The 21734-nt window shown below is 40.7% G+C and overlaps 1 protein-coding gene across 10 annotated transcripts in view; it reads right to left on the reverse strand.

Annotated features, from left to right (window-relative positions):
• ATAD2B (ATPase family AAA domain containing 2B) overlaps positions 1-20501 on the reverse strand; it is a 135466-nt gene extending 114965 nt beyond the window's left edge. For 7 of the 10 annotated variants that reach the window (XM_036263609.1, XM_036263615.1, XM_036263613.1 and 4 more), the window contains exon 1: positions 19937-20179. In XM_036263609.1, the coding sequence (XP_036119502.1) occupies positions 19937-20146 (210 nt within the window). In that variant the 5' untranslated portion in view covers positions 20147-20179. Of the gene's footprint in view, positions 1-3366; positions 3465-19936 lie in introns of those variants that run through there. The other 3 variants (XM_036263616.1, XM_036263614.1, XM_036263620.1) reach the window with 2 other exon arrangements.
• Between the last annotated feature and the right edge of the window lie 1233 nt (positions 20502-21734).

Consider the following 21734-nt stretch of genomic DNA (forward strand, 5'->3'; position numbering starts at 1 on the left):
GAAACATCGATGTGAGAGAAACACATCGAGTGGCTGCCACCCACATGACCCCAACCGGGGCGAGGACAAACTGTAACCGAGATACGTGCCCTTAGCGGGAACTGAACCTGGGACTCTCTGGTCCACGGGCCAATGCTCTGACCGCTGAGCCACACTGGCCAGGGCCCTTTTCTGTTTCTAAACCCTTCTCAGCGAGAAACCTGGTTTTCATCTTCTTCAATACAATTTTTTAATATACTCTTCAAATTAATTTAAGGTAGCTAATCTCTCAACCAGAAACCTCCATCCATCACACTTTCATCATTGCCTCCCAGCTGCATGTCCTCAGGCTACAGGAAGGTCACTATCTGCACAGCAGCACTCCTGGGTGGGTGGGAAAGAGAGTGGAGGGAAGGACCTTTTCTTTCCAGACAATTTAATTCATATGCTAATACTTTACCACTTGACATTACAGATCATTATTTCAAAGGGATATATAATCGTTTTCAATATGCTACCATATAAAGATTCTTGAATTTGGTCTCCTTTTATGCTATAAAGGTCCTTTAGGAAAAATATATAAAAACTATCCATTTCATAAATGCAGATTTCTATATCATATTATCCAAAACCAAGACTACATTACTCGCCCTGGCCAGTTTGGCTCAGCGGTTAGAGCGTCAGCCTGCGGTCCACAGAGACCGGGGTTCGGTTCCCGCTAAGGGCATGTACCTTGGCTGCAGTTTGTCCCCGGCCCTGGTTGGGTTGTGTGGGTGGTGGCCACTCGATGTGTCCCTTTCACATGGATGTTTCTCTCTCTTCCTCTCTCTCCCTCCCACTCTATCTGAATAATAAAAAAAAATTTTTAAAAAAGGAAAAATGTCCTCGGGTGAGGATAAAAAAAAAAAAAAAAAAGACTACATTACTCAAATAATTAGTAAAAATACAGCCACTAGTAAACATAAGAAATACTTACAATGTATGTTTAAAGGTACCCAAGTATAACCTATAGAATTCACTAAAAATTTTTTCACAATAAAAACAATTTCTAACTTTGTGATTTAATACAATTTACAATGAGCTAATTTTAAAGCCACAAGACCACACTCATACGAAAAGGCACAAAGAGAAAAACAATTAGAAATTCAAACATCAGAGTGTTTATAATTAAGAAGAATAAACATGTGAGTTGTGTAACATGCACCAAAAGTTATTAGTTTAAGTTCCCAAGAAAAACTGGTTAACTACTTCCAAACTATCCTCAACAGACTACATATGTCACTAAAAATGTGCTCCACCCCAATCAGAAATCATTTTGACAAGATCCCCAGATGATTCTTGTGCACACTGAGGAAGCAATGTCATGTGTTCTAAGCTAAGGCATATTTGTGAACACAAAATCTGATCCTATAAAACTGCTTTACCAATTTAGATAGTCCAAGCCAGTGTTACTCCTTCTAACCAAATCCCACTACTCACTCTTTAAGACCCTTCTTTGTCCTAAAATATTATCTGAAGAATCTAACGTAATTGACCTTTCCCCTCTACTAGCTGCAACTTTACAATACATTTTAGCAACTAATTTTATTCAATTTAGCATTATATGTTTACCATCTTTAATTGGTATCCAAGATCCAAGTCTTGAGATTCAAGCAAAATTTTAAGTTCCTTCATTTTTAAAAATTACCCTATTTCTTTTTAATTCCACACAACAGCAAGCCAAAAAATAAACAAGATTTGCCCAAATTTATTCAATAAATTATTAATAGAAATTATTAGGGGGAAAAAGAGGAACTATTAGGGGAAACAAAGGAAGGCTGATGGTCAAATAAGTTTTGGAAACAATGAGGTCCCAGGTTTTTGGCTATAAGACTTCTGAGTTGTTAATATGCAGTGTAAATCTATAAGTATGATCATGCTGTCTTTTTTCATGAAGCATATGTAGGTAATTAAGTTTTACAAACATATTCTGGGAATAAGCATTAAGTACTTAATGAATTAAAGAAAAATAATAAAATATTTGAGGTTTAGTCATTTTTTAAATAATCTGAATTATGTAATTCCTTGATTATCTATTTAAATGACTTTGCAAGTTTATTGAACAGTTTCATATTCTACTGGCTTTTCTCAGTCCCATTCAGAGCGTCTCTCAACATGTTACCCACATACTATCGAATCAAAAGTCACCTGAATTTCTCATTGAAGAAACATAACCTGTTAAACTAGAATCTCTTGAGGTGAGACATTTTTAATGAGGGCCTCCAAATGACTTGTAGTGCACAAAAGTTTGAGGACCTCTGGCACATAATACAGCTTTAAGTAGAATATGAGGCACATCTTCCTAACTGCTGCACTAAATTACAGTACTTCTCTTATGGAAGAGTTTCAATCTTTATGACTCTGTGACAGAAACCTCCGAATAAATAGCATTATAAAAAGATCCTTCCCTCTAAAGAAATCTAGAGATTTAAGTAAAGCAAATAAGCAAGATGTAAACATGTGCAAAATGATTACTTCAGCATCATTCTATTAACTTCAAGCTTTGGGAAAGCTTTTACCTACAAAAATGATACTAACAGTTTAACTTTAATAGGATAATTATAGGTTCAACCTTTACTTTTTCATCTTCAAAGCGTTTTACTAGTTAATTATAACCTAACCCTTTGAGGAAAGGCGTTACTAGTTTCAGGCCAAAAAGTTTAAGAGAGATTTTGCAATCTACCCACAGTCATTTAGCAATGTATATCAGAGTCATTACAATCCATGAGTAGGAAAGGCATCTTAGACTAAGGGAATAATTTCACTTAATAAATGTTTATTGAGAACTTACTGTGTAGCCCTGGCCAGTTTGGCTCAGCGGTTAGAGCGTCGGCCTGCGGTACAGAGAACTTACTGTGTAAATGAGACATGAGGACAATCATAGGTAACAGATTAAGACCTACTTGAACTCAATATACAATCTATTCAGTTGACAAACAGTCACAAGATGATATATAGTATATTATATATTAAGTACTATAAAAGAAGTATATAATTCTCTGAAAGCAAAAAATAAAAATGAGAACTGTCAGTAGAGATGAAAGAAGATATCATAAATGATGTAGACTTTATTTCCTAACAACATACTAATGGAGCTCATAAAATGGTCAGAAGAACATGATTCAAGGATGAGACAGTACTATAGTAATAGCATCAAATGCTACAGAAAGTATAATTACAATGAAAAGATAGTCATCCAACCTATGTGACTTTTTCTCTAAACTCTAATCTTCTAAAATAGTTTGATAATTTTTCCAATTTTCAAAAATAATTTTCTCAAGTCTCATCAACTACCACAAATACTGATCACTATTCTAACACAAATCACATAAAATTAGGCAAAAAGACCTTGAGAATAATGAAGCAGTGGAGATTTTATGCTGTTTTGGTTTTCAGAGAAGTCTTCATGCCCAGATCAGAATTTGTCAGAAATCCAGAACCTAGACTTCAATGTAAAGACAAAAAGAATATTTCCAAGTATAACATTAAAAAATGAGAAATTCAAGGAAACAAGTAAATTAACAGACCACTGAGTTAATTCAAGACTCGATGATGGCCTCGCCTAGAATTGTAAAAGTACACAATAAGAAACTGATTCCAGAAAGCAAAATAACTAAGATATTAGTGAAACCAGTATTCAGATTAAGGCAAATAGGGCAGGCATAAAAAGTGGTTGTTGTTTTTTAGTGGGTGTAGGTGGAGGGCAGGGGACAGATGTTTAAAAGAGAAATGTTAAGCTAAATTCTGATTTTGAAAGTTAGGCTTAGAATTCTAGCCGGAAATCTAGGGACATGTCTATCAGGCTGTAAGAAATGTAGCTGAGTTAGAATGAAGTGAGAACTAGAGATAGATATGAAATGGTAATAAAAGAATCGTAGGCCCTGACCAGTTTGGCTCAGCAGTTAGAGCATTGGCCTGTGGACCAGAGACCCAGGTTCAGTTCCCACTAAGGGCACATACCTTGGTTGCAGTTTTTCCCCGCCCTGGTTGGGGTTGTGTGGATGGCAACCAGTCAATGTGTCTCTCTCACATCGATGTTTCTCTCTCTCTTTTCCTCCCTCTCTCCCTCCCACTCTATCTGAAGATAAATGCAAAAATGTCCTCGGATGAGGGAGGGGTAAAAAGAATCACAGGTAATATAAGGAATGAAAAAATAAGAAGGCAAAAGTAAAAATCTTCAAAAACACCTACATTAAAGGAATAAGCAGAAAAGATCTTATATAAACTAGAGAAAAATAGGGGGAATAAAAATTTTCTCCAAAAAGACCAAACAGAAGAAAGACTGAGAAACTTGTGGACTGAATTTACTAAGAAAATTAATCACTGTAACTTCTGATAGGCCATTTCTGCAAAATGATGAATGGAAATTACCAAATGAAGAACTAAGTAGGAAGGGAGGGAAACACTGATATGAGAGAGACACATAGGTTGGTTGCCTCTCCACGACCCCAACCAGGGCCTGAAATTGAACTCGCAACCAAGGCCAAGGTATGTGCCTTTGACCGGATATCGAACACACACTTTGATATGCAGGCTGAAGCTCTAATCGCTGAGCAAAACCAGCCAGACCAGAGTTACTCTTATAAGTAGTCCAGAATTAGTAAAGAAAGATGACCAAACCAAAAAAAAGAAAGAAAGATGACAATAAATAGCCTAAGGAGGTCATAAAATCAAAGAAGTTAGGGAAGGATTTCCTTTTTGGAAAAGATAAGGTGACCCAACTTCTTGGAAACAGAAGAACAGAAATCACAGAAGAGATAAAAATAAAATGAAAATGTAAAGAGAAAGATAACATGTGAAAAAGATCCTGGAAGAGCATTGGCCGGTTTGGCTCAGTGGTTAGAGCATTGGCCGCAGACCAGAGAGGCCTGGGTTTGGTTCCCGTTCAGAGTACATACCTCAGTTGTAGTTTGTCCCTGGCCCTGGTGCGTCATGTGGGTGGCAACCACTCAATGTGTCTCTCTCACATCGATGTTTCTCTCTCTCTCTCTTCCTCCCTCTCTCCCTCAAGATAAATGCAAAAAATGTCCTTGGGTGAGGATAAAAAAAAAGATCCTGGGAGAGACAGGAAAAAGAGAATGAGGAACATTATCCCCCAGGTTAGATGAAAAAGTGTATGGGTGCAATCAATGTTTTCCAATTTCCTTTATATGACAGCCTTTTTTCCTACAATTTTAAAAAATAAGTACTCCTGTTTTCATGAGAAAGCTTAGAAGTACAGTCAACTTCTTTTTCTTTCATTTGTAAAATGAATGCACAGAAGCAGCAGTTACCATGACTGCAGAAAACAAACCTCTCACTGCTATTTATTTACTTAGGGCCAGTACTATTCTACAAAGTTCTAAAACTCAAGGACACACAATGTCCTAAATTTTCTTCAAATATCGCAAGAGCACTGGCTTACCAGTTAAGTATTTCTAAACAATCATCATGAAAGAATATGGAAAGGGAAGAAATAACAGGAATAAGTTCAGGCATTGTAAAAAGACAAAAATAGTTCATTGTCATTTAAAATGCATTTTTCTTCCTGGTAACTTTTTAAATCTGAAAATATCACATCATTAAAATGAGAGAGAGACAAGATGGGCACTGAAAAATGCCACAGACTTAAAAGTTGGACAGAACCAGTCTTATACTACAGCACTATCACTGTAATTCAACTATTTACTTCATAAGAGTGTTGGAAGAACCAGGTGAGGTAATACAAATTATAAATATTATGCCTACAGCCTGACAATGGATACAGTCTCAAATAAGTATACTTGTTTGGCTTTGTAAGATTAACAGAACTTCATAAGTTTATTAATTATCTCTAGTGATTTATTCTTTCCACACAAAAATATTGATTAAGCACATATTATTGTGTTAGATACTAAAGATACTTGGTAAGATCCCATCTACCTTTCAAGAAAGCTAAAGCCTAACTCCTTAAATCAACCAGCAAAAGGTATAAAAACTTAACGGTGCTCAGAGTATTGAGGAGTGGGATGCATATTGATGTAGCCTGTTTTAAGACAATCTAGTAAAACCTATTAAAGAAATGTAAAATACATACACCTTTGACCCAGTAATTTCACTTCACCTAAAAAAGAAAGGTCATTTCCTGTTACATTACTTATAATATTAAAAACACAGCCCTGGCCGGTTTGGCTCAGTGGTTAGAGGGTCGGCCTGTGGACCAGAGAGACCTGGATTTGGTTCCCACTAAGGGCACATGCCTCAGCTGCAGTTTGGCCCCAGCCCCGGTTGGGGTCATGTGAGTGGCAGCCAGTAGATGTGTCTCTCTCACATCAATGTTTCTCTCTTTCCTCCCTCTCTCCCTCCTGCCTTATCTCAAGATAAATGCAAAAATGTCCTCAGGTGGCCCTGACCGGTTTGGCTAAACGGTTAGAGCATCGGCCCGTGGACCAAAGAGTCCCGGGTTCGGTTCCCACTAAGGGCACGTACCTCGGTTGTGGTTTGTCCCCAGTTGGGGTTGTGTGGGCGGCGACCAGTCAATGTGTCTCTCACATCGATGTTTCTCTCTCTCTCTTCCTCCCTCCACCCCTCGCTATCTGAAGATAAATGAAAAAAAAAAAAAAAAAAGTCCTCGGGTGAGGATTAAAAAAAAACACGAAGGTTGCCCTGGCCGGTTTGGCTCAGCAGTTAGAGCGTCAGCCCACAGACCAAGGAGTCTCGGGTTCGATTCAGGTCAAGGGCATGTACCTCAGTTACAGTTCGGGCCCCGGCCCTGGTCAGGGTCATGCAGGAGGCAACTTATCAATGTGTGTGTGTTTCTCTCTCCCTCCCTCCCTGTCTGAAAATAAATTGAAAAATATCCTCAGGTGAGGATTTTTTTTTTTTTTTAAGTAAAATTAAAACACACACACACACACACAAACAAGAGCCCTAGTTGGGTGATTCAGTTGATTGGAGCATTTTCTCTACACCAAAGGTTGTGGGTTCAATTTCTGGTCAGGGCACATACCTAGATTGTGGGTACAAGAGGCAAGCGATAACAATAGGAAACAATTAAATGAGAGGATGACACAATGATACAACAAAGTATTAGAAAGCCGTAAAGAAAAATGGGTACTTACAAATGTACATGACACAAAGTTAACTTAGAAAAATGTACTGTCATAAGTAGTATATAGGGTATGATCCATTTCTTCAAAAATATACACATATAAATAACCCATACATACGGATGCAATAGTCTGGAAAGATGTACTCCAGTTTTAACAGTGTTTATTCCTAAGAAGAACAAACTGGAGGAATTAAGGGAGCACAGGATGGTCCTTTATTTTTTTCTATGAACTTTCATATTGTTTAAAATATTTATTTCATAATTTTTAAGTTAAAATATTTTGCCACGGCTTCCAGTCAAGATGGTGGCGTAGGTAAATGCGGTACTCACCTCCCTCCCACAACCACATCAAAGTTACAACTAAACTACAGAACAATCATCATTCAGAACTGCCTGACATCGAGCTGAATGCAGCCACATCAGGACTAGTAGGAAGGGCAGAGGTGCGGACAGGCTGGTCCCACACCTATGTATGGCGGATAAAAATCAGGAGGGACACCTCAGCTGCCCTGAGGAGTGAGGGGTCCCCATGACACCCCAGGCGCCCAGCTCACAGTTCCAGTGTCAGGAAGCAAAGTTCCCATAACTTTGAGCTGTAAAAACCAGTGAGCACTGAAGCTGAGGGAGGCTGAGCTGCAGGAGCCCCAGACACCTCCTCTTAAAGGACCTGCACACAGACTTACTCAGACATGTTCCCTCTGAGCTCCAGAGCAGATGGGAGGCAGCTTGAAAAGCACCAGAGACTTACGGGGAAGAACTGAGTTGTCTGGCATTGAGGCAAGAACTGGAGAGGCAGCTTTCTGCTGAACAGACATGCTGGAGGAGGACGTTGTTCCTTTGGTGAGTCCTTCCCCCACAGGGCAGGCAGATGGCCGCCATATCTAGGTCTCCAGAAACCTGGCTCACACTGTTTGCCCCACCCTGGTGATTCCCTGAGGCCCCGCCCCACCAAACTTTCAGACCCACCCAAGCTGTTTCCAGTGGCTTTACCAGGATTGGCCTGTTTTGACTCCTGCTTCAGATTTTCCTAAATTCTCTCAAACAAGCAGCATCTGGCCAAAGTGAGCCTCATACCTCTCGCTAAGTGGCTCTAGGCCCAGCACTAGAAGCAACCAGCCTTGGTTCACAGCTTGGCTTTGCCTGGGCACCTCCAAGCCCAGCACAAGAAGCAGCGATCTGCAGATCGCTGTGTAGCTTATACAGGTGGCCCTGGGTAGAACACAGGCAGTGGTTGACCTTGCCCCAGAGCCAGCACACCCAGTGGACAGCTTCAGACCACATCGAAGCACCACCATCCAACCACCTCCACATGTGACATACTCAAGGAATGGACTTAGGGGGTACCAGAACACTGCTGAAGTAAGGTTTGCTCTATGTGGTGGGCCCTGCATAGTTGATGATCCAAGGTAGTCAGAGGTCAGTGGTTAGTGGGCACCCAGTCCTTGCAGCTGATCAGCCTGAGTAAAACCCTCCCATTGATGTACCAACAGCAATCAAGATTCAATTACATGGCCAGTGTGGCTCAGGGGTAGAGCATCAATCCATGCACCAAGAGATTGCCGGTTTGATTCTCGGTCAGGGCACATGGCCAGGTTGTGGGCCAAATCCCCAGTGGGAGGCATACAGGAGGCAGCCAATTGATATTTTCTCATCAATGTTACTATCTCTCTCTCTCTCTCCCTCTCCTTTCCTCTCTCTCTAAAATCAATCAAGAAAAAAAAATTTTTTTTAAACTCAATTACAACAGAAGGGTGTAAAGTCCACATGAGGGGTGCACCTCAAGGGTCCAGCTGGGTGATCAAGGAAGCTGTACCACTGGACCCTACAGGACATGTACTACAATAAGCTGCCCTATGAAGCATAGGAGACATAGCAACTCTACCTAATACATAGAAACAAAAACAGGGAGGCAGTCAAAATGAGGAGACAAAGAAACATGTCCCAAATAAAAGAACAGAAAACTCCAGGGAAATAATTGAATGAAGTAGAGATAAGCAATCTAACAGATGCAGGGTTCAAAACACTGCTTATAAGGATGCTCAACGAAATTAGTGAGGGCCTCAAGAACATAATAAAGAACCAGTCACAAATGAAGGATGCACTAACTTAAATAAACAATATTTTACAGGGAATCAATAGCAGAGTAGGTGAAGCCAAGAAGAAAACCATCATTTTAGAATATAAGGAAGCAAAAAACACAAAATCAGAGCAGCAAAAAGAAAAAAGAATCCAAAAATAATAATAAAGATAGTATAAGGAGCCTATGGAACAATTTCAAGCGTACCAACATTCGCATCATGGGAGTGCCAGAAGGAGGAGAGAGAGGGCAAGAAGTTGAAAACCTAATTGAAAAAAATGACAGAAAACTTCCCTAACTTGGTGAAGGAAACAGACATACAAGTCTAGGTAGTACAGAATCCCAAACAAGATGAACCCAAAGAGGTCCCCACCAACACACATCATCATCAAAATGCAAAAGGTTAAAGACAAAGAGAGAATCTTAAAAGCAGTAAGAGAAAAGCAGTTCATTACCTACAATGGAGCTCCCATAAGGCTGTCAGCTGATTTATCAAAAGAAACTGCAGGCCAGGAGGGAGTGGAAAGAAATATTTAAAGTGATGAAAAGCAAGGACCTACAAAGAAGATTACTCTATCCTACAAAGCTATCAGTTAGAATCGATGGCCATATAGAGTTTCCCAGACAAGAAAATGCTAAAGGAGTTCATCACAACCAAACCAGTATTATATGAAATGTTGATGGGTCTTCTTGAAGAAGATAAAAAAATATGAACAATAAAATGGCAATAAATACACATCTATCAACAATTGAATCTACAAACAAAATGAGCAAGCAGAACAGAAACAGACTCATAGATACAGAGAACTTTTTGATGGTTTCTAGATGGGAGGGGAGTTGGGTGAAAAAGATGAAGGGATTAGAAAGTACAAATTAGTTGTTAGACTGATGAACCTCAAAGGGAAAGAAGAAGGTGGGGCGGGAAGAGAGAAACCAAAGAACTTATCTGCATAACCAATGGACACAGACAATACTGTGGAGAAAGCAGGAGTGGGGTAGGATTGGCGAAGAAGAGGTCAAGGGGGGAAAAAGAAGGACATGTGTAATATATTCAACAATAATAAGTTTAAAAAATAAAAAATAAATAGCCCTGGCTGGTTTGGCTCAGCAGTTGGAGCGTCAGCCTGCGGTACAGAGAGACCCAGGTTCGGTTCCCGCTAAGGGCATGTACCTTGGTTGCAGTTTGTCCCCGGCCCTGGTTGGTCGTGCGGGTGGCAGCCACTCGATGTGTCCCTTCACATCGATGTTTCTCTCTCTCTCTTCCTCTCTCTCCCTCCCACTCTATCTGAACAAAAAATGGAAAAATGTCCTTGGGTGAGGATAAAAAAATAAAATTAAATAAATAAATAAATAAATAAATAAATAAAATATTTTGCCACATAGTAAAACAATCAAATTGGTACCTTAGTAAAACGTATTGTTACTAAAAAAAAAAAAAATCCTAAGGAAAAAGGCAAAGTACTTATACCATTTTAAAAAATCAGAAAATCTTAGGCAATATAGGATGAAAAGAGAGGTGGAACATTACAAGAGCATGTTAAAAAGTATGTGGTTAGCCCTGGTTGGTTAGAGCATCGGCCCACGGACCAGAGAGTCCTGGGTTCGTTCCCGCTAAGGGCACGTACCACAGTTGCAATTGATCCCTGGCCCCGGCTGGGGTCATGTGGGTGGCAGTGTGGGTAGCAACCAGTCGATGTGTCTTTCTCACATCGATGTTTCTCTGTCTCTTCCTCCCTCTCTCCCTCCTGGCTCTATCTTAAGATAAATGCAAAAAATATCCTCAAGTGAGGATAAAAATTTTTTTAAGTATGTAGTTAGAGGGAATATAATTTTTAAAAAAACATATAGGTTAAAAAACAGAAGTTTAGGTCTAAGAGCAATCAACAAAAGAAAAAAGCACACATGGAATATTTACCAAAACTAACCATAAACGGGGTAGCAAATATAAATCAGAACAAATCATATGGTGTATGTTCTCTGAACATAGTGGTATTGAACTACAATAACAAAAAGATAATTAGAAAATAAATGCCCAACTATTTTAAAAAGTAAGCAATATACTTCTAGATAATCAATGTATCAAAAATAAAGCAAGAGCTCTGGCCTGTCTGGCTCAGCAATTACATCGGCTTACGGACCAAAGAGTTGCAGGTTCAATTCCAGTCAAGGGCATGTACCTCAGCTGTGGTTCAGTCCCCAGCCCTGGTCGATGTCATGTGGGAGGCAACCATGTGTCCCTCTCATGTCGATATTTCTCCCTCTCCCTCACTCCCACTCTATCTGAAGATAAGTAGAAAAAAATATATCCTTGGATGAGGATTTTTTTAATGTTTAAAATAAATAAATAAAGAAGAAAATCAGAAACTATGTTAAATTAAAAAGTTAATTTATACATAAGATATATGTATATATCCCAAAAGAATTTGAACAAAAAATTAGGTAGAATCTTAATATGGGACAAAATAGCAGACTTATCCAGAGACCCAGGTTTGGTTCCCGCTAAGGGCAGTTTGTCCCCAGCCCTGGTTGGGTCGTGCAGGTGGCAACCACTCAATGTGTCCCTTTCACGTCGAGGTTTCTCTCTCTCTCTCTCTCCCTCCCACTCTATCTGAACAAAAAATGGAAAAATGTCCTTGGGTGAGGATAAAAAAAAAAAAAAATAGGAGACTTATCTGAATAATCAATAAATTCATACTAAATTTTCCATCTCTTAATGTTTCCTACCATATATTTACATTTTTCTCCATCTAGCAGGAAAAAACACATTTTTCTCAAGCATACAAAGCACATTTACCAAAACTGACACATTAAGTCACAAAAAAAGCATCAAATTCCACAAGAGAAATACACAAACTGTGTTATATGAAAGACATGCCTTGCTCTTTGACAACTTATGAAGGTGTCAATTCTCTGCAAATTAATTTAGGAATTCAAATACATTCCCAATCAAAATTCTAGTTGGATCTTTTGAGGAACTCTATAACCTTAACTGGAAATGTGCATTAAAAAAATCAAGATCCGCCCTGGCCAGTTTGGCTCAGCGGTTAGAGCATCAGCCTGCGGTCCAGAGAGACCCAGGTTCGGTTCCCACTAAGGGCATGTACCTCGGTTGCAGTTTGTCCCCAGCACTGGTTGGTCGTGCGGGTGGCAGCCACTCCATGTGTCCCTTTCACATCGATGTTTCTCTCTCTCTCTTCTTCCCACTCTATCTGAACAAAAAATGGAAAAATTTCCTCGAGGGAGGGGAAAAAAAATTTTTTTGTTAAATAAAGATCCTTTAATATCTAGGTCAACTTTGAAAAATAAAAAAAGAGGAAACTTGCCTTTTAGGATATTAAGACATATCTCAAACTACAGTCATAAAAATAGTATGGCACTGCCACAGAAATAAACAGACCAACAAAAAAGAATAGAGATATCAGAAGAGAACATATATGGGAATTTGGTGTATTATAAAGTACCCCATCAAAGATAGGTTGCCTAATAAAATCAATAAAATAAATCTAAGACCTAAATAAAAAAAGGTAAAAGTATATGTGTGTACAGAGTCACAATGTAAACAGCATCCCTTACTATGAAACAAAAAAGGTTAAAAGTCACTGATCTATAATAAATAATACTCTTGGAAAATAAGAAAATATAGCAAATCCAGCCCTGGCCAGTTTGGCTCAGCAGTTACAGCATCAGCCTGCAGTTCAGAGAGACCCAGGTTCACTTTCCACTATGGACACGTACCTCAGTTGCAGTTTGTCCCCGGCCCCAGTTGGGATTATGCGGGAGGCAGCCACTCAATGTGCCCCTTTCACATCGATACCCCCCCCCCATCTGAACAAAAGTGGAAAAATGTTCTCCAGTGAGGATTAAAAAAAAAAAAAACTAAAAAAGAAAATCTAGTAAAAAATAAAAAAACAGGTAAAAAAAATTTAATAAGCATTTCAGAAATGAGGAAATTTAAAAAATACTAAGGACATAAAGAGTTGCTCCTACTCATTAGTTATTAAAGAAAAGCAATTAAAAACATTTAAAAATTCCAAATATTGGCAGGGGTGTGAAGATACAAGGACCCATATACACTATTCCTAGAAGTGGACACTAGAGCAGCAAACCTGGAGGTAATATTTAAAGTACATGTATACTCTACTCCACTCCTGGGTACCTCAAAGAAATTCCCAAACAAGTCCCCAAGGGACATTGTATGAGGATATTACTTGCAGCATACAACATACAAGAAGTGCACTGCGCAATTCCAAGAGGTGCCGTTCACATAGACTAAAGTATGAATGGTGCCTCCTTGACTTTTGCAACATGACAGCCCTATAACAGTGAACCAGAGACTAAAATGCTTGCCCACATGGCACCTACATTTTAATGTTATAGCTGCCTGATACACATTTATTGACTGAATACAAGAACAAAGGAAAAAGCGAGACTCACCACCAAATTAGGCTTGATTACCTCCCAAGTGCCTGTCTGGCAAGTTTAGAGAACACAGTTTGAGTATCTGAAGCACTACTGCTTCAGAGATCCTGACTGAGTCCTAGAAAACTAATAATGCTAAACATGTTTAATTCACTAGTATGTATCTTCATACATAAATATGCCATACAATGTCTTTTTAAGAGGTTTCAAGTATGAACATTTTTCTCAAATGGAAAATGTGTATCTACCCCAGAGACAGATTCTCAGAGCATAAAAGAAAATGTACACACTAATAAATCAGTATCACCAAGCAGAGGGAAAGATGGCAGTACAAGTACACCTCTATTGGAGACCACAAGCCTCTCACTAGTCTCTTTATAGGGATTTTTTCCCCCAAGTCATTTTTAAAATATTGGGAAACACAGATATTGCTAAATAATCTCACAATATGCTTGTTCCTCTCCCTACACCCACCTCCTGAAATCAAGCAGCAAGCAATTACTGAAAATCACTGTTCTATATTTCATATCCCTACAGGCTACTGTTCCCACTTGCAGTCCCAGTACAATCCTAGACACAATTCCAGAGAGTCTAGTAAAAATCTATCTATACACAGTAGGCACAGTATTTCTTGACTGTACAACAGCTGCCTTCTTCACTTTTTCAGATATTTGTAGAAACCACTGATTGAACAGCATCAAAAAGTAGTAATAAATACAGATGGCACAGTGACATGCAAGTGGAGAAGACAGAACAAGATTTAGATATTACCTATTTGGACTTCTACAGGCCATTTAATCTCTTCAGCAGCTCAATTTCCTTAGCTATAAATTAGGAGTACCATTACCTGTCTTATAGGGTTGTTTGGATTAAAAGAGACAGCATCAAACACCTGGCATGAGATGGTAACTAAACCTTAGTTTACTCTCCTTATTAAGCTACCACCAAATGGTCAGACAGGCAAAATGCAACAAGTAAAGTGAAGCCTGTCAACATGAATAATTTTAAATGAGGCATACTTTCCATTCATCTACTCAAAAACTATTTATTGAACAATATCTAGCAGGCACTTTTGTAGGCACTCAGAATACAGCTGTGAACATGACAATCTCTGTCTTTAGAGAACATCAAAGAGCCCTTGATGGTGTGGCTCAGTTGGTTGAACATAGAAAGCCCTATGCCCAGAGAGGTCACTGGTCAGGGCACATGCCTGGATTTCCAACTGGATCCCCAGTAGGGGGCACACGGAAGGCAGCCAATGGATGTTTCTCTCTCTCCCTCTCCCTTCCTCTCACTCTAAAATCAGTAAAAACGAACATCACTCCTGGCCAGTTTGGCTCAGCAGTTAGAGCATCTACCCTCAGACTGAAGGGTCAAGGGTTCAATTCCTGATCAAGGGCATGTACCTGGATTGCAGGTTCCATCTGGGCCCCAGCTGGGTCATTCAGGAGGCAACCCATCCATCCATGTGTCTCTCTGGCTCCTATGTTTGTTTGTTTCTCTCCCTCTCTCCCTCCTCCCTCCTTCCTTCCACTCTCTCTAAAAATCAATGGAAATATATCCTCAGGTGAGGATTAACAACAACAACAAAAACAAACACACACAAAAAAAGAACATCAAAGAGTTCCACTCAAAACATTCAGTGAGTAAAGGATTAGAACTCTTAACTGCTATATCATTCATTTGGCCCTAATCTTGAACTGCTTTATCTTGTTAATAATTTCTCATATGTATACTACTTTGCATAATTACAGTCCTAAGGATGGGCACTGTTTTATTTATACTCTGTTCTGATTTTCGCAAAAAAGATCAGCTCCTAAATATGCTATTTCATTCATTTAACAGATTTTTATTAAGAATCTTCTATGTGTCAGATGCTGCACCCAGCCCTGGGAATACAGCAGTTGGGTGAAAATAAGACATAGTGCCTGCTGTCATGGATCTTACAGCCTGCTCTAATAGAATAATCTAGGGGAGAAAAACTTTAACCAAGGGTTTATATATCCTACCTGCAGATAAAACTATAATAACAATCTAAAAGTGATGGGGGGGGAGGAATGAATACCAAAATACTTACAGTTCAAAAGCATCTCAAGTTTGCAATATTATAGCATACACTCGAAGTATGTAAAATTACAGCCTATTAACTTTAATGTGATGTCCTTTCTATTGTTTGACATAAGCCACATACAATATTTAACTCTTTAAAAATCTCTAGATTATATTTAAATAAAGTTAACATATTTTATATATGGTTTTCCCTCTACCTTTGAACTTCCATAGAACTCTTCATCCAAAAAGCCTAAATGCTTTTTACTCAGTGACTCATTTTACATGAAAATTTTTCCCCAGTGAAGAGGCATTAATAAAAATATAAAACATTCCCAGTACAAGCCCAAAATTCCAAATATCAAGAAATCAATTCAGCAATGCACACAAATGAAACTTCATTGCATATATTCCAAAAAGAAATGGCAAGGATACAATTCAAATTAATGCAGCACTTTTCTGAAGTGAATCCTTGAACAGACAGGATCACTCTTTATTCAGGTGCTGACACTGTTTGAGCTCATCAGTTCTCATAACAAGCTGTAATCCTACCACCTGTCTAGCTGGTTTCCAGAAGTTATTGGTTTATCTATGACTATGTATTTAGGAGACATGCAATCAAGCACATATCAAAGGAAGGTTAAAAAGCTGCCAGGGGAAATGATTTAGGAATTAATATGCATTCACTTCCACAGGTATTTTAAGTTTCATCCATGACCTAAAAAAAACTGCAAGTTTTTATAGTATTCCAACTTCTATGAACTCCACAGCTGCTACAGTTCAAAATTGTAACAGAGGACACTGCTTACCACATCACTCAATATCACCTATATAGTGCTCCAAGTGAATTTGATATAAAGAAAAATAAACATTATTACATTTTCCTCTCTGGCTTCCTTTCCATGTTTAATTCTCAACTTTTACCACTTTGCTTGTGTTATGTTGGCAAATGTATGAGGGCTGGAAAAAAATAAGTACAGAGTGACAAAGAATAATTGTAAAATGATACTAAAGAAGGACTCACTGATTTTTGTTGTTATTGTTAATCTTTACCCGAGGATATTTTTTCATTGATTTCTAGATAGAACAGAAGAGAGGAAGAGAGGGAGGAAGGGAAAGGGTGGGGAGAGGGACAGAGAGAGAAAGAAACACCAACATGAGAGAGACACATCAATTGATTGCCTCCTGTACCACCCCAACCGGGGCAGGAATGGAACCTGCAACCCAGGTATGCACCCTTGGTCAGAATCAAACCCTCGACCCTTCTGTCCGCAGGCCGATGCTCTAGCTGCTGAGTCAAACCGGCCAGGGCAGATTTTTTTTTTTTTTTTAATAAAATTAAAATGAAGCAAGTTTACCTATAAAGTTACTCAAAATATTTTCATCCTCTCAACTAATGTGAACTCAGAAAGAGTGAATGGCCATCTCAAAAAGCTAGTGACAAAGCTGAAAGCACCAGCAAACAAACCTGACAGAAGGATGAAAGAGCTTAAATATTTTTCAAAGACTGCTTTCCAACTCTGTGAATATAGTATCAGTCTGTTTGCTGAGAGTGACTCTCAGTGGAGGAAATAAATGCTAATTACTGATGGTCAGATTAACTGACCTAAAAGAGGTCAAACTCTATACATGCTAAACAAACAAAAAAAGCCAAGTATATAGAAATAATTACAACTAACTGCAAAACAAGTCAACTTGACATTTAAAAAATGTAGGCACAAGAAAATAATTCCAATAACCTATAGAATGTATAATATGTTTATTTACTCATCCTACACATACTTGGGGAAAAGACAAAACTATAGGCATGGCCCATGGTCCCATGGCATGGCTTTTTAGACCAAATAAGATGTCTCTAGACACAGTGGATGAAATAACCTAAACAGAGTCAGAAGGTAAGGAGGAGGGAAAAAATCCAAATCGAATGTAAAGTGAAGAACTTAACACAAAGTAGAGAAGGGGGACCATCTCAATTATTTATATCATAAAGAATACATTTCTTCTTACAAAAATAAAGGTCTCCTAAAGTATGAGCAACCCCATTTCCCATTAAATAAGTCTTTACAGGCACAAGCAAATGTTTAAGACTCAACAGACACAGAGGGTGCCTTTGAGTACTACACCAGAAAAGGTGAACCAGGAGGAGTGATAAATTCTTTTAACATAAAACGAACTTGAGAGGAAGAGTTTACCAGACTCAAATCAATCCACTTCAGAAATATACAACAAAGAAATATATAGCCTGCTTCATAAATATATAATCCATAAACTTAAAAAAATCAGAATTATAACATCCTCTTCTAAAGGACTAATCACAATATAGGATTGTTAAATCTCTTCAATTTCTCAGAGAAAGCAATTAGATCATTCCATCATGTACTACAGCCAGCATACAAATCTTCTTAAAACTGAAAAACAAATGTTTCAAAGTAAATCTTCATTAGCCTGTTATTTAGTCTTTTGAAACATTTTAAAAAGGATCCTTGAAACAAAGTTTCATTAGCATCCTTCTAGAAAGGGCTTTAATATCTTTTATTCTTCTAGCAATTTAAAAGGTACCAAATGTTCATTTCTACATTAGATTATTGATTCCTTGCCTTTTAACATCACCATAACAGCTGCTTGACAAATTACCTCACCTCATTCCTCAGGGGGTAAGGACAGCATGATATCCATGAATTCAAAAATGGGACCACAAACTGATCAGTGACAGATGAGCTAATTGCGTCAGATGAATTAGACACTGCTCTAATAGACTAGAACTCATATAGCATTATACAATTAAATGCCTACACTCTAAATATTTTATTTGCCCTTAAGTGTAGAAGACAAACCTGTCTTAAATTTACTTTCATTTTAAAATATGTTAGCTTCAGAAAGTCAATAAGCTTGTACAGTTTGTAATAATTTCTACAGAAAGCCTAGGTTTTCAGAGTACTCTGAATAGTTTGCACAACTTTCAGAGTTGGCTTTATTTCAACCTAAGAGAACTGTAAGCCCCTAAATAGTCTATTAAGACAATTTTGAAAATATTTTCCAGATTTTCAGCAAAATAAAAGCCAAATGTATTTTCAAAGATACAGTAGATATACTTCAAAAGTGTACAGCAAAATACGTCTGTTGTATTTGCCTCCGTTCATTCTGATAAGTGCCAGAGAAATACAGTTAGTGAAATACAGAGGAAAAGGTTACTGAGATAAAGAGAAAAAGCATATATAAACCTGTAGAAAATAAAATACTGCTTTCCTCCTATAAGAATAACAAAATGGTGTGGATTTAAAGGCGCTTTATAAATGAAGAGCAATTTCCAGCCAAATCACTCTTGCTTGGTAAATTAGCCTTACTGGACAAAAACAATCCGCTCTTTTCTCAATTCAGTCATTCTCATAATACAAATTTACCAATTCCTTTAAAGTGATGAAACATATTGCTAGCTTAGCGTTTCACACTGCATTAAATTTTCAATCGCTTAAAAACAAAAAAACTAAATCAACAGCCTTCTTCAAATATCACTTTTGCGATAGAGTGAGGACAGCGGTGTTAATTCACCTTTTGTAACCACTCCCGTAACAAACATGTAGACATCCAAGAAACCACACACTTCGGAGCCGACTACCTACTGATTCGACAAGTTTCCTTCGACGTGCCCCTTGTGTGACCCGAAAGCTCCGCTGGGTCCCTAACCAGAGCCTTGGTTAGCAGGCTGGCTGTCTCCGCGGCGACGGCACTGAGTTTGCTCTCCCGCCGGGAGAGGAGACGGCGTTGATTTTGTTTTTGAAGTTGGTGTCAGAGCAGCTACAAACTTTTTCAGCATCCCTGCCTGGCTGCCGACTGGGGCTCTCCGTGCACTTCCTCCCCAGCGCGAACCACCCCCAAACAGTGGGAGAGTAAGCTGGAGTTGGAACCCGGCAGGAGCTGACACTCGCAGGAGGGGTTTGACACCGCGGAAACTTTCACTTCTCCGGCCCCTCGCCCGCGGACTCCGGGCCCTGGCTCTCGCTCCCCGCAGTTCTCCTCTGCGGCAGGGCAAGGACACGGAAAGCAGAGCGTCTCCAGCCCCCGAAAGGACCCCCACAGCCCTCTCCCCTGCACTCCAGTGCTGTTCTTTACACAAAAGAGACGGGCCAGCGAAGCTGTCGCGGCCCTATCTAGCCGGTGCCATCCTCCACCGCGCCCGCAACACCCGGGCTCCGGCCGCCCGCGAGGTCTCCCCCAGAGGCTTCCTGCCCCGACCCGGCCAGACAAAGCCGCGGCGGCCGGGCCGACAGTCGCCAGCCGCCGGACGCGGGCCGCCGCGCTCTTACCCGGGCCTCATCCAGAGCGACGCCGGCGCCACCGCGTCCCCCGGCCTTGGCGGCGGGGCAGCTGGCAGCGCGGGTCTTGGAGGAGCGGGTCCGAGAGGAGATGAAATGGCTGCTGCCTCCGGTCGCCCCAGGCTCTGCTCCGGCTCCAGGCCCGGGCCCAGGCGACTTGGACCCGAGAAGGCGCAGAGAGCTCTTCCGGGTGTTCACCATGGTGCAGCCAGGAGGACGGGGACCACGCCGCGCCCGCCGCGCCCCGGAGAGCTGGGGAAGGCCGGCCCGCCGGCCGGGCAGTCAGGGCCGGTGGAGACGGACCGGGAGACGAGCCCACCGGGACGCTGAGGAGCGCAGACGAGGACAGGCGACAGTAGGGCAGAGGACGGGAAGTCGGCGTGAGAAGGCAAGTAGCGACAGGCGGGAGCAATGCTCCAGGCCGACGGCCCAGACCGTCCGCCGGCTTCGCCCTCCTCAGCGGGAGCCGAGCGGAGCCGCCATGTCTGCCCCTTTCTCTCCCGTGCTCGCTCTTGAGCTCCGTGCGTCAGGGCTCCAGCGCCGCAGGGCCGACAAGATCGCTTCCGGCCGCGACCGCTGCGGGGCGCTGCAAGGCCAGTCAGCCCTTTCCTAGCCGGCTGCTCCCTCCGGTACCCCCGCCCCTCCAGTAGGCCCCGCCCAGCGGCGTGACGTCAGGCTCGGCGGCCAGGGAAGGGACGCTCTGGGCTATGTCAACTCTGTGGTTTCCAGGCCTGGCCAGCCTTCTAAGGGGGATGGGAAATACCCGAAGGCTCGCGGGAGGAGCCCTCTCACCCTGCCAGGCCCAAGTACCCCAGCATCCCCACCATCACCCTAGGTGGCTTGGACCGAGCACAGAACAAGGAGGGGGGCTGAAGGGAGACCTGATAAACGAGGTCGCGGTGACCTGAGTTTGAATATGAGATACCGAAGGCAAGACACTGAACTTGAGTAACACTTTTCATGGCTGTAAAAATGAGAGTGACAGGTGTGATAAAATAGATCTGTTCGGTATCTGGCACACGCTGAGCTTTAAAAAGAACAAATACTAGAACTCTGCATCTTTAAACAAAGCAAGGCAGGGTCTTTTTCTATAACCTTAGCCAGATGTAAGGCGGAGTCACAAAGAATGAATTCTTCCAAGCACTTTCTTTATCACTGCCGCCCCCCGCCCGCGCAAGAATTAATACAAAAAGCTGAACACAAAAATTTTTAATTTGTGATTTAACTTTTATAGGAAAAGATTAAGGCATACGATTACTATGGAAAGCTGCTGTAAAATAGGAAGTCTGTTCATTTCAAAAATTCTCAGTACGTTAGCGATAGAGCCTACTATTTATTGGGCAGAAGCTCTTCCTGTTTGCTACACTAAGAAAAATTGAAGATTCGTGAAAAGTCCTGTAAAGAGCACCAAGCTGCATCAAAATTAGAGCATTCTACCCATCCAAACTCCCAGTGACTGGGAATGGACATAGTTTTTCTGTTTGGGAAGCAGTGTGGATTCTAAGCGCACAAATCCCTCTTACGCTAATTTGCAAACCACACTCTCCCGTAGACACCACCCACCACTTAAGCTTGGCCTCTCCTGGAGTGGAGACCTCCTAATGGCACCACACCAGAGTTTTTCTGCATCAGTTAGCTGTGGTCATTGAGCAGAATAAAGTTTCATTTCCTGCAGAAAGGGACTGGCTTTAAGTATTATAGAAGTGCCCTGAAGGTTCCTCAAGGCATGCTGCAGCCTATACCACCCACCCTAGCACTCGGTTGCACCAGACCCCTGTCAGCGTTGGGT

This window comes from Molossus molossus, unplaced genomic scaffold, assembly GCF_014108415.1.
Source record: "Molossus molossus isolate mMolMol1 unplaced genomic scaffold, mMolMol1.p scaffold_m16_p_15, whole genome shotgun sequence".
NCBI lineage: Eukaryota > Metazoa > Chordata > Mammalia > Chiroptera > Molossidae > Molossus > Molossus molossus.